General features: G+C 37.0%; 2 protein-coding genes and 1 pseudogene across 3 annotated transcripts; 1 reads left to right on the top strand and 2 right to left on the bottom strand.

Moving 5' to 3' along the window:
• The first annotated feature begins 158 nt into the window (after positions 1–158).
• LOC140986322 (uncharacterized) lies at positions 159–2849 on the top strand. 2 transcript variants are annotated; one of them, XM_073454511.1, is made up of 2 exons: positions 365–502; positions 598–2849. In XM_073454511.1, exon 2 carries the CDS (start codon positions 619–621, stop codon positions 2680–2682), a length of 2064 nt encoding a protein of 687 aa, XP_073310612.1. In that variant the 5' UTR covers positions 365–502; positions 598–618; the 3' UTR covers positions 2683–2849. The 2 variants fall into 2 exon arrangements, with proteins under 2 accessions (XP_073310611.1, XP_073310612.1); XM_073454510.1 differs by having other exon boundaries at positions 159–2849.
• On the bottom strand, positions 2790–3711 carry LOC140985984 (uncharacterized; annotated as a pseudogene).
• Positions 3712–4646: 935 nt separating this feature from the next.
• Positions 4647–11741, bottom strand: LOC140986753 (probable protein phosphatase 2C 63). The gene is made up of 4 exons (XM_073455099.1): positions 11360–11741; positions 10710–11083; positions 5618–5854; positions 4647–5061 (listed from the first exon to the last, which is right to left on the bottom strand). The coding sequence occupies exons 1-4, from the start codon at positions 11598–11600 to the stop codon at positions 4762–4764; spliced, it is 1152 nt and encodes a 383-aa protein (XP_073311200.1). The 5' UTR covers positions 11601–11741; the 3' UTR covers positions 4647–4761.
• Between the last annotated feature and the right edge of the window lie 2325 nt (positions 11742–14066).

Here is a 14066-nt window from a genome sequence, read left to right as displayed (position 1 = left end):
TGAATAAATAAAATATATGCAATTGTGAATAATCTTTAATCAAGTAACTTTTCCAACTTCAATCTTTTTTTTTTTTAACTATTTTTTAAAACAATCATTTATTTAATTTCCAAAAAGAGCCAAATTACTTTGTTTTTTTCCAATCAAAGATATATTTTTGTAGCATATGAGAGGACAAAAGGTCCACCCGTGCCTCCTGGTGCATCAATGGCAGAAAAAATAGCTCTCCCACTCCTCCTCCCAAACCCGCCGCCGCCGAAACCCTTCTTCAATGATTCCCACCCCCACTCCTCCGCCGTCGTACCCTCAAACTCTCCGCCGAAGTTGACCCCTCTTCTCCCAGAATTGCTCCACCAGAACCCCTCAACCTCCTCCACTTCCCCCGTACCCACAAATTCTCTGAATCTGCCTTCCTCCGTCCCCAGAACACGACATCGCATTGGCAAACACCGCGACGCGAACAAGGGAAAACCCTGGCTCCACCACCACCTATCCCCTCAAGGTGAGCTCACACTTCAATCCCTTACTGACGATGAATTTAACATTGAAAACCTTGACGAGGTGTTGGTTCCTTTGTTTGATTCTCATAATCGACAGAATGAATTTTCAGAAGTGTTTATGGGAGGTTTTTCGTCTGATGTTTTGTGTATAATTAAGGCATTGGGGCATTATAGAAAATGTGATCTGGCTTTAAGTGTTTTTGAGTGGATTAAGAAACGTTGTGATTCGAAAGATTTGATAAAAGGGTCTGTTGTGGCTGTGATCATTTGTACGTTAGGCAAAGTGGGTCGGGTTTCTGAAGCGGCTTCTTTGCTTCACAAATTGCAAAAAGATGGATTTGGAGTCGATGTTTATGCTTATACATCTATGATATCGGTTTATGCAAGGAATGGTAGGTATAGGGAAGCCGTGATGGTTTTCAAGAAAATGGAGGAGGAAGGCTGCAAACCTACTTTAATTACATATAATGTGATTTTGAATGTATATGGGAAAATGGGCATGCCTTGGAATAAGATCACTGTGGTTTTTGAAGGAATGAAGAGTTCAGGTGTTGTTCCTGATGCTTATACATACAACACTATCATAAGTTGTTGTAGACGAGGATCTTTGTACGAGGAAGCAAAAGGGATTTTTGAGGAGATGAAATTGGCTGGATATATGCCAGATAAAGTTACATATAATACACTACTTGATGTTTACGGGAAATCCAGGAGACCTAAGTTGGCAATGGAAATTCTGAGGGAGATGGAGTTTAATGGGCTTTTCCCTAGCATTGTGACGTACAATTCTCTCATTTCTGCTTATTCTAGGGACGGTTTGTTGGATGAGGCGATGGAGCTAAAAGCCCAGATGGTCGAGAAAGGGATTATACCAGATGTGTTCACATATACTACTCTATTGTCAGGATTTGAGAAGGCGGGGAAGGAAGAGTCAGCATTTAGGGTGTTTGAGGAGATGCGGAGTTCAGGCTGTAACCCAAATATATGCACATTCAATGCACTGATTAAAATGTATGGAAACCGAGGAAAATTTATGGAAATGATGAATATTTTTGATGATATAAAGAAATGTGGATGTACAGCAGATATTGTTACATGGAACACCCTTTTGGCCGTGTTTGGGCAGAATGGGATGGATACCGAAGTGTTAGGGGTGTTCAAAGAGATGAAAAGATCAGGTTTTGTGGCCGAGAGGGATACTTTTAACACCTTGATCAGTGCTTACAGTAGGTGTGGATCCTTCGACCAGGCCATGGCTATCTACAAGCAAATGTTAGAAGCAGGGGTCACTCCTGATCTTTCCACTTATAATGCCGTTTTGGCAGCTCTGGCTCGGGGAGGACTGTGGAAACAATCTGAAAAGGTGTTTGCTGAAATGAAAGATGGGCGGTGCAAACCTAACGAGCTGACTTATAGTTCTTTGCTACATGCTTATGCTAATGGGAAAGAAATTGAGAAGATACATGATCTTGCCAAAGACATACGTGCGGGTGCAATTGAACCTCATGCTGTGCTCTTGAAAACTCTCGTTCTAGTATATAGCAAGAGTGACCTGTTGAAGGAAACTGAGCAAGCTTTTCTAGAGCTTAGAAACAGAGGTTTTTCTCCAGATATCACCACATTAAATTCCATGGTTTCTATATATGGCAGGAGGCAAATGATTGATAAGGCCAACGAAATTTTGAGCTTTATGGAGACAAGAGGGTTCACACATAGTTTGACGACATACAACAGCTTGATATACATGTATAGCCGTTCCGTAAATTTTGTCAGATCTGAAGAAATACTAAGGGATATGTTGTCAAAAGGAATGAAACCGGATATCATTTCATACAATACGGTAATATATGCATATTGCAGGAATGGGAGAATGAGAGATGCATCACGGGTTTTTCTTGAAATGAGGGAATCTGGTCTCATTCCCGATGTTATCACATACAATACCTTTGTTTCAAGTTATGCAGCCGAGGCAATGTTTGTTGAGGCTATTGATGTGATCCGGTACATGATCAAGCAGAAGTGCAAACCAAATGAGAGCACCTATAATTCTATCATAGATTGGTACTGTAAGCGTAGCCGAAGGGATGAGGCTATAACCTTTGTCAGTAATCTTCGGACACTCAATCCTCATGTTTCTACCGAGGAAGAACATAGATTATCAGAAAGATTGAAGATGAAGTGAATGTGTACGCAATGGCTCGAAAAAAGTACCAATTCTTGACAGATTCAAAGGTGGAATCATTGAAAACTAAAATATACCGTATGTATAGTGTTTTCCGAACAAGTCGGTATGTAAATGTAGCACATCATAGATAGTGGATAATTCAAGATCGTTGTACAATTTTGGTAGCTCGTCAAATTGTAAATCGACACATCTTGAAGTCACAAGATTCACAACAGAATACCTGTTGTTTCGTTATAATGGAAACTTTCTTCGGTTCAATAGGACTTGCGATGTTAAACCTTGGACAGTAGCAAGGCTAATTCCTCATCACACTATAGCGTCGATGCATGCTCCAGTCGAGGTTGCAATTCCTGCTGCAAGTTGATGTTTACATTGAAAAATGGAAGTGAAAAATTCTCCAAGGAGAAAAAAACTGAAAGAGCAAGAATATTAACAAAATCCAGAAGAAGAAAAATATTGTTGGTATCTTACACAAAGCTGTTCCCCTCGGTTCACCACGTCATAGAAGAAGGAATAACAAGCACAATAGTGTTCTCCAGAGCACAGATAGCCCTCCTTTCTCCGAGATTCTCCCACAACCCGTTGAACAGAATTTGCAGAAAATCCGAAAGCCTTGTATTACTCTTTTCACGATACCCAGCTTAATCGAAATCAGTGAAACAAAACAAATAAAGTAATATAGATACCTGAAAAATGAAGCGACCACTGGGCTCCCCGGAGATCCTCTTGACACCCCTTTGATCAACAATCCTAGTCGCTCTGTCGAAATTAAAGACAATCCCAACACTCGAGTTGCAAAAAGGAGTGATAGCTACACTGCCAGCTGATCATCGATCACTGTTCCCATTTTCCATCAGCGTCGTCAAAATTTGATAAACCCGACGGAGAATCCAAAACACAGGAAGATGAGTGTGGAGATTCAAAAAAGATATTGGCATTATTATTGTGAATTAAATGGAATAGATCCGTGAGATGGAACTCGATATCCTTCCACACCAATTCTGCCACCAATTTACAAGTGCTCATTCTCGAAGGGTTCTGCAGCAAAGCTTTCGAGTGCGGAATACTTGAAGAAGGAGGTCACGCAATTTGTTTCTGTTTTATGTCGGAGCGGGAAGGTATACTTTAGATTTTAAAAAAAACACACAAATAATAAATATACATATACTTTTTATTTTTTAAAAATTAATAATTGGGGTCTAAAATTTTAAGACGATTTCGAATACAAGACATCTTCCCAAATAAAGATGCAATCGAGTTAGCTCGACTCGGAAAAAGTTTTCAGTTATATATTAATTTTCAAATTTGAGTTCGACTCAAGAATATATTGTGTTATTAAATCCGAGCTCAGAAAGCTCGAGTTATTTTATATTTTAATTCTAAATAAATATAATATATATATAATAAATATATGATTATATATATAGAATAAACACATGCAAAACTTGACTTCGAATCGAATGTTGAACGAATTACTCATGAGTAACTTGATTCGTTTGCGTCTTATTTCCAAATATGAGACATATTCTCGACAAGAGAGGCTGATGCTACTAAACCAACATATAGTGTGTGTGCAATTATCTTTATGAAGTGAGACATTTTGTGAATATTAATATTAATTAATAATAGATTTACTACAAAAATATTTTGGCCATGAACATTCAGATTAAAACTATATTCTGCTTGTATTATTTGATCATATGATATTTTTCTACGCTGGTAAAGTTACATACTCATATTAACAAATTAATTGATTTGTTTAAGCAAGTCAACTTGACAATGAATGTCAGATAATAGTTATATTCCCTCTAATATTTTTTAAAATTTAAATCTTTTTATATATAAGCAACCTAAAATTTTTTAGATGAAACCATAAAAAACCAAAATTTGTGAACCAACCCAAAAATATGTTCAACTACCAGACTCTTTTAGCAAAAACAAGACTAATAATGATGACCAAATAACAAAAAGAACGTGCAATTTAATGCCAAAACTACCTCAATATACAAGGCGAAATGTACACAAAAAGTTCCATTACATATTCAACTAGCAGCCTATCAGGCTAAGAAGGCACGGTCAATGGGAAACCCTTGATAGGAATTCCTCGTTGGGAAAAACCTTGTCGCCTGAATTCTCTACTACTTCGTTTGAGTTAAAAGAATATATGTCAACGGGAGACATCACGCAGCCAAAAGAACCTTGTCTATTATTAATATTTGAAGGGTTTTGATTATCGAGGTAAACAACTATAACAGTTATGTCGTCGTGGAAATGTCGTCTGGTTCCCTTCTCGATCTTCTGAATGTCTTTATACCTCATTTCTTTCTTTTTGGAAGCAGCTTGAAGTGCAGCTACTACTAATCTCTTGGCTATTCCCTGCAAAAACATTCACCACAAGATAAGTCAGGTAGCTCATTTAAGAATCGATCAAATGATTCATGGACCATGACAAGAGTGAAATCTAGACCAAAATTTGAAAAGAAAAGGGACAAGCACACAGCCTAACTCATTGAAGTACAGAGTATGGGTAATAATGCAATATGACAGTTCAAAACTTTTGTACAAAAGATAGCTTGTCGATGTGGCAAAAGCTATGATTAATTGTACAACACTGTGTTTCGATTGTCATACCACATAGAGGACGATATAAGAAAGAATAGACAGACTTCTAGTTGTGATTCAATCAAGCATGCAGATGCAACCTTATCATGATAATAATCCAAGCAATAATTCAGTACATATATGAGCACTCATGGAGTACAATAAGACCAAAACAATGCAAATCACAAGGCGAATGAACGAGACTGATTCCATGTTGGTCGCCCAAGAGAACGAGGCGCTTGATTGAATTGCAAAAAAATGCAAGACCTCAATTGTATATTTACAGACAGCTATCAGAAATTTACAACCGTTTAGGAAGGAAACGACTTACAGATCTTGGACTTTTTGATACTATTTCCACAGCTGTTTCATCACTGAGGTGTTCCCAGAGACCATCAGAGGCAAATATTACAAACAAATCCTGTGGCTTAAGGTTTCTAGTCACAATGGAAGGTTCAGCTGTCAACAATGGTTGCTTCATGGGAATGTAACTTCCATATTGTAGGAAATTTGGGTCTCTGTAAAAGTCGGGTTTCTTTAAATAAACATCGCCTATGGATCTTGACACCTGATTGTTACAAATAAAGTTATTAGTGTTTTCACACCAATGGTGTATGTAATAACAGATAAACAAGAATGGGGAAAAGTAAGCAGACCACAATTCTCAATAAATCACCATGCAGACTTCTAACTTAAACGCGAAGAAACAAAAAATAGAACCTAAAAGCATGAAGACCTTTGAGTAAATATGGTTATTCGTGATCTTCAGGTTGGGCAAACATAAAGGTAAAACACTTTATATTCACCGGAGTCACAAAGCTTTGCTTTACTAAGTCTTCATGTGCATCTCATGTGGCGGAAGGCACAGTACTTTGACTTCAGCTACATGAGACAGGCAAGAGGCAGAGCATATGATTCTTGGAACAGTAGCCAATATATAATAATCCTTCAGAAAAAAACTCGATGGTGTGCCTTACATGCTGCTTTTAATAAATCATAATCCATAGATAAAAAAGAAAAATGTAGAATCAGCCAATGCACAGAGACTGATTCGACTCATCAGAAGAACCAGTTCATCAATCAAAATCTCATTAACATCAGAACTATTGCCTTGAACAATCAAGATAAGCAAAGAAAACACTAGTCCACCAATTAGTTGAGAAGCAAAGAAAAGACTACTCCACCAATTGACTCATGTTTAGCTATGTTGATACGGGTACAAGTATCGTATCATCGGTAAATTTTGAAAATATTAGACACAATATGGCTGAGATACTGCAATTATTAAAACATATATAAATATTAAAATATAACTTCAGATGAGTGATTGAAAAAGAAAAAGCAAAAAAAAAAAAGAAACGTATCCCCGCCATGTTCATGGTGTATCTAGCCATGTCCCAGACATAACTTACCGATCAAACGTACAAAAAGTCAACAATACGGATTTTACCGTATCCAATACGCATATCGACGTTTCGTATCCGTGTCCATACTTTAGAAGAAAAAAAATTAGGAGTATTCGTGCTACATGGATGTTTAGAGAAAAGTTGTGCCATGAGTCTTCGGAAAAAGATATTTCAAGTCACAAGAAATAAAACTTAGCAGCTTGTTTCAAAAACGAATACAGCCATAAACAAGAAGCCTCGGATGATTAAATTGTTAGGTAAGAATTTAATGGGGTGAGACCCACATTAAATTAAATAATAAAAAATCTTGTTTTCTCACGTATCCCACATCGAAAAAGTTGCAAAGCTGAACAAGGGAATTAGTTATAAATAGAGCTCAATTCCTTCATTTATTGTATCCCAAAATCAAAAGCTTTTTAGCTTTGATAAAAAGAGAGTGCATAGAAAAAAAGAGTGTATTTTTTTCTTGAGTGCGGGAACTCTCTTGTGTGAGTTAGAGAAATTATTTTCTCGGTATACTCGGGTTGGGAGTGTGAGAAATATTGAGTATATTAGTGTATACACTTGTTGTAATATTTCTTCCAGTTATAAAAGTTGCAGTGCTCCGTGGACGTAGCCTATATTGGGTGAACCACGTAAATCTTTGTGTTCTTGTTGGTTATTTTATTCCGCAAATTATTGGGTACTATTGTCATCTTGATCGGCATCGCTTGGGTGTAATTCCCCAACAACTGGTATCAGAGCCTTGTTGTGAAAATTCTTAAGAATTCTGAGTATGCTCTGTGGTTGCATCTTTGTCTGATCTTCCACATCAGAAAAGATTTTTTAGATTTTTTGCTAAGGATATAGAAGTGATGGCCGGAGATGATGGATCGGGACCTGGTATCAACAAGTTCGACGGTACAGATTTTACGTTCTGGCGGTTACAGATAATAGACTATTTGTATATCAAGAAGTTGCATCAACCTCTATCTGGAAAGAAGCCGGAAAAGATGGAGGATGATGACTGGAAGCTTCTTGACCGACAAGTGTTAGGTGTAATACGATTGACCCTGACGAAGAACGTGGCACATAACGTGGCGGATGCAAAAACAACGGAGGAGATGATGTCCAGTTTGTCGGACATGTACGAAAAGCCATCGGCAAATAATAAAGTACATCTCATGAAGAAGTTATTTAACTTGAAGATGAGAGAAGATGTATCGGTGGCTAAACACATCAATGAATTCAACACGATTGTTTCACAGCTGACATCGGTTGAAATTAAATTTGATGATGAGATTCGGGCACTTATTCTTTTGGTGTCTTTACCAGACAATTGGGAACCAATGCGGGCAGCGGTTAGCAACTCTATTGGAAAAAGAAAGCTACAATTCAATGATGTCAGAGATCAAATTCTTGCTGAAGAAGTTCGCATGATGGATTCGGGTGAAAGAACATCATTGAGATCTGCTTTAAATCTCGAGAATAGAGGAAGGGGTAGGAGTGGCGAAAAAAGTTTTAACCAATGGCAAGTCAAGAAATGGAAAAGACAAAAGCAACTTTGAAAAGAATGTGAAGTGCTGAGCTGTGGTGAGACTGGTCACTTGAAAAAGAATTGCAGATCAACAAAGAACGACGCTAATGTTGTTACTGAGGAGGTACATGATGCTCTATTACTATCCATGGAAAGCCCGGTTGATTCTTGGGTTATGGGCTCGGGAGCTTCGTTTCATACCACTGGTAATCGTGATGTATTCGATAAATACATTGCGGGAGATTACGAAAAAATTTTCCTGGCTGATGGAAAACCTTTGAAAAAGTTTTCCATCTGATGGAAAACCTTTGGAAATAATTGGTATGGGTGATATCCGGATGAAGATGACAAATGGATCTGTCTGGGAAATCAACAAAGTAAGGCATGTACCAAAGTTGACACATAATCTGATTTCAGTGGGACAGCTTGACGACGAAGGTCATAAGGTGACCTTTGGTGATGGTTCCTGGAAAGTGAAAAAGGGAGCCATGATTGTTGCTCGAAGAAAGAAAACTGGAACACTTTATATGACTTCCAGTTTGAGAAATAAATCAGCGGCTGTGGGTGCTGGAGCTAATTCAAGTCTATGGCATAGTAGGCTTGGGGATACGAGTGAGAAGGGAATGAAGATGCTTGTTTCAAACGGAAAGCTACCGGAATTAAAGATCGTTGAAAACAAGCTATGTGAAGCTGTATTTTTTGGAAAGCAGAAAAAATTGAGCTTTTCAAAAGAGGTTAGAGAACCGAAATCAGCGGATTTGGAGCTGGCACATACTGATATATGTGGATCATCTCTTGTGACATCCCTTGAAGATCACTCAAGATATTATGGCACTACTGTTGACGATTCGAGCAAGAAATTTTGGGTTTATTTTGTGAAAATAAATCGGATGTTTATGAGACTTTTAAAGAGTGGGAGTTAGCCATGGAAGATGTGATGGATTCACTGTCATCCAATCACATGTGGGAGTTGTCAGAATTTCCTGAAGGTAAAAAGGTTTTACATTGCAAGTGGGAGTACCGGTTAGAACATGACGGTAGCAAGCGGTACAAAGAAATACTTGTTGTAAAAGGTGAAAAAGAAGTCATTGGTTACACTGATATTTTCTCTCTGGTGGTAAAGTTAACTACTATCAGGAGTGTACTTGGATTGATGGTAAAAGAAGATTTACATCTGGAACAGTTAGATGTAAAGACGGGTTTCTTCATGGAAAGCTACATGAAGAAATGAATCAATCACAGGGATTTGAAGTACGGGAAAAAGAGAAAAATGGTGTGCAAACTTCAGAAAAGCTTGTACGGTCTCAAACAAGCTCCAAGGCAGTGGTACAAGAAGTTTGATGGTGTAATGAATAATGATGGTTTTCTGAGGTATCAGGCTGATCACTGTTGTTATGTGAAGTTTGATGGTTATTATATCATACTACTGATATATGTAGATGATATGTTGATAGCAGGAGCTTGTCTGGAGGAGATTGATACACTCGAGAAAGAGTTATCAAAGGAATTTTCTTTGAAAGATTTGGATGCTGCAAAACAAATCCTTGGAATGTGGATCCTTAGAGATTGGATGAATGGAGTCTTGAAGCTTGAGAAAATTCTTGGAAGCAAGAATCCAGCTGATATGCTCACGAAGGCTGTTATCATTGAAAAACTGAAGTTATGTTTGACTTAGTTGGTCTCCTGGACTAACAAAGGAGGTATGAGCTGCTGCACTGATGGTGTGAAAACATGATTGGAATCAAGTCTTCAAGTGAGAGAATTGTTAGGTAAGAATTTAATGGGGTGGGACCCACATTAAATTAAATAATAAAAAATCTTGTTTTCTCACGTATCCCACATCGAAAAAGTTGCAAAGCTGAACGAGGGAATTAGTTATAAATAGAGCTCAATTCTTTCAGTTATTGTATCCCAAAATCAAAAGCTTTTTAGCTTTGATAAAAAGAGAGTGCATAGAAAAAAAGAATGTATTTTTTTCCCAGTGCAGGAATTCTCTTGTGTGAGTTAGAGAAATTATTTTATCGGTATACTCGGGTTGGGAGTGTGAGAAATATTGAGTGTATTGGTGTATACACTTGTTGTAATATTTCTTCCCGTTATAAAAGTTGCAGTGCTCCGTGGACGTAGCCTATATTGGGTGAACCACATAAATCTTTGTGTTCTTGTTGGTTATTTTATTCCGCAAATTATTGGGTACTATTGTTATCTTGATCGGCATCGCTTGGGTGTAATTCCCCAACATAAAGGTCCGTTGTTCCATCAATCATCACCGAGTAAAAGTTGGATGACAGCCATTTGTACATATTATCTATTTGAAATCAACTTAATATATAAATTGAGAAACACACTGAGAAAAGTCATCAAGGAATCATTAACTCAACTCTGTTAAGGTCACCGATCTAGATTCTAAGGTGGCATATGTCAAAAGTGAGGTCGAATCGTCAATACGGCATAAATTCAATGTACCTTTCAATGAAGGAATTGATTCAGAAATTGATTACCTGAATAATGCCCTTGATTCTCCAAACACCGCGGCAATTAATCACTACAGGCGAATCATCTGGGTGAAGCTCTTCAACCTCCTTCCTGACGGTTTCATAGGAAACATTATGATCTATCGTCAATCTTTCCGCCACAACAGAATTCTTCCCCTGAATAGAACCTCTTCTGCCGAGAACCGCTCTTGAATCACCTAAGTTTGCTACATATAACTCACCATTTGAAATTACACCAACAAGGCAACATGATCCTACCAAAGTTATCTGGGGTCTCATAGACATTGATCTCTTTACTAACCGAGTAAAATCCTCTTCCGTTTCATTAAAAGCCTTCTTTATAGCATCTGGTGATAATCCCCCCAGTTCCGTAGCAAATTCTGCAAAATAAAACTAAATTTCTGATTGTTGGAGCAAAAAATAATAATAATGATTGAATATATCTAAAGCTGGAACATTAAAGAAAGAGAACTATGTGAGCAAATAAATGAAACATGCATCTATACTAGGTCGGACCGAGGAAGGAATATCAAAATTTATGTTTAATTTTGCCAACGCTAAATCATAGAAACCACTTTAAATCATCAAAAAACATCCAGAAAAATTCACGATAAAGAGCAAACTGCGAAGGGAAATTTCAAAGAAAAGAACATTACTGCGTATATAAGGGAAGAGGTAGCGGTTGACAAAGCGGGAGGCCTCAGATCCCCCATGACCGTCGTAAACACCAATATAAGTCGCAGAAGGGGACGTTAAAACCTGACTTTGATCTTCAAGGTTGGAATTCGCCTGAACCACCGCCATTGAGAAGTCCCCGGTAGCGTGCGGCTTCAATTCCATTTTCCACATCAATTCGTCGCCATTTTGACGCCCGAAGCAATGATCAAGTAACCTCATATAGCGTAATCGCGGATTCCCTTTCGAATTGGACGTGTTTCCGATTCTTTTCTGGTTGCAGTTTGAGGATTTCGAGGTACGGTTTTGCGAGAGGTTTTACGTCTGAGGTGGAGAGGTTTTTGAAGAAGTAGTGGGAATGCTTCTTCTACTTCTGGGTTTATAAACGCGTTGTATAATTTGAATTCAAAAAAAAAAAAAAAAAAAAAAAAAAAAACAATTTATGAAATATATATTTTTTATATAATAAACATTATTTGTCAAAATTCTCCTCACCATGCGATCAACTCATTAATTTTTAGTTATATTTGATAGTTTGATCGATAATCCATAGTAACTCACTATTTGACCATAGGAATGGACTGGTCGGTCTATCATTTGGACAAGACGAGCCAAATTAATTTCACGTGAATTATTAATTTGATTTTTTTTAATATATGCAATTCTACAATTCGATTTGCTATGGATAATAAAGTATTACTTAATGTATTTTAATTTTACACATAAAAAAATGTATATTTAAGTAGATGATTGCTATGTTTTTAAATTGTGAGAAACTCTTAAAATACGTTTTGTTTTTAGATGCATAACCTTTCAAACACGTAAAGAGAAAAAACAATGGTAAGTTGGTGCTTCTTTATCTTAGAGATTGACTTGACCTAATCTTGTGATGCAAAATTTATAGTGGTGGGCCGTTGGTGTTTGGTAAGAGTTATGCGACAGCGGTAATGCGTAATTGAGGGGTCATCATCGTTAGATATAAGAGCGTCTTTTCGGAAAAGTTTATTGCAATTGAGTCTCGAACTCGATATTTCATAATAAATTTGATATATTAGTGTGTGTTTCATACTTAAAATAAGTGAATGGGTCTGCTATGATTGAATCCATCTGATTTGGTTTGGTTTGTTTTGGTTTTATGATGATTTGCGGTTTTGGTCCGTGACTCTTACTTCGAACCAAATTGTAGTTCGATCCAAGTTGCACAACTATATTATTGAGGAATAATGATTATTGTTTCTCACAATTAGAAAATCTATTATAACATGATGTTTGGACTTTTTTTATAATTTATTATTATAAGAATCTAATTATATTGTCACTATAAATTATAGTTTTTATAATATGAAAGATACTTATTCAATAATTGATATTAACACAATCATATATTATGAGTAGCAAAATACAATTATTTGGTGAGATACTGTTAATAATTCTGGTTAAAGAGTTGTAACAACAAGAAATTTAAGTTGTTGTATAATTTAAAATGATCGAATTCTATAACATAGATCAAATATTTTGAAATTCATTACAACAACATATAAAAAAAAAGAGAGAAAAGTTAGTAATCTCATAATTGTTGAGAATAACTTCAATGGACTCAAAAAGTCGTAGAAGAAAAAAAAAGGAAAAAAAAGCTCCAACGGAGTGATTTAGTTGATGATGTAAGTGATCATTTGACAAATAGTTAAGAGTTTGATTTCTTCTATAAACACATTCTCGAACGAACTTATCACACATGATTTATCAACTATGATTTATCTGACTAAATTTACAGATTATTGCGTTTTTTCAAAAATTTACTCAATACGCACGTAACAAATCAGAGTACCACGTCATAAAAAAAACTTGTCGCGTAACTAGCATTAGACAAAGTGGGCAACGAGTGACTTGACTTTGAATGAATCAAACATTTGAAGTCTCCAGATACTTGCAGCATTTTGTGTTAAATTTCCATGCAATTTAGTTCAAGGGATGACTTCGAAATGGGACCATATTGCAACCATTTTCTAATATTTCATGCTAGATTTGGATTTTAACAGGAATATAGGATTCTAAACAAACGAACAATTAACTTCCATACAATTATTTAGTTATTTGAAAATTGCGAACTATTTAATTTCTTGTTTCACGTAGGTTAGATTGTGGGAGATGCATGTCAACATATTTTTATTTTTTGAAACATACGTCCCGAACGACACTCGATGTCAAGGACTTGTCTTCCGAGAAAACTGCCAAGTAACTGTAAACTTTCTACTCACTGCTCACATCGGACGTAGTCGACTCTCTTCGACTTCGACTCCATCCACATTTACAACAATGCCCCTACGGCAATATGGGCACTCCCCACAGATTCGGATCCATGGATCCAAGCAGCAAACATGATACCTATGAGCACAAGGCAGGCGTATCAGTTCATCTCCCTCCAAGAAACTCTCTAGGCATATGCTGCATTCCATTATTTCTCTTGATGTGTCTTCTTTGTTTCCTTCCTCTAGCACTCCGAACACCTCAATGCACAAACTGTCCAGTGCTTCTTGTGTGAGTCCTGGGGGTTTTTTGCACGTTAGTCGGCTGATGGAATCAGTTACAGAGGTCATCGTGGCTAGCCAGTCTCTGGATACATCCGTTTCCCCATATCCAGCATCAATGAGTCTGAGCACATCGCCGATTACCGTTTCACTACGGTGG

The sequence above is a fragment of the Primulina huaijiensis genome, chromosome 10 (genome assembly GCF_012295235.1).
Source record: "Primulina huaijiensis isolate GDHJ02 chromosome 10, ASM1229523v2, whole genome shotgun sequence".
Taxonomy (NCBI): Eukaryota; Viridiplantae; Streptophyta; class Magnoliopsida; order Lamiales; family Gesneriaceae; genus Primulina; species Primulina huaijiensis.
The sequence above is the reverse complement of the archived record's forward strand: the minus strand, read 5'-3'. Positions and strand labels throughout refer to the sequence as shown.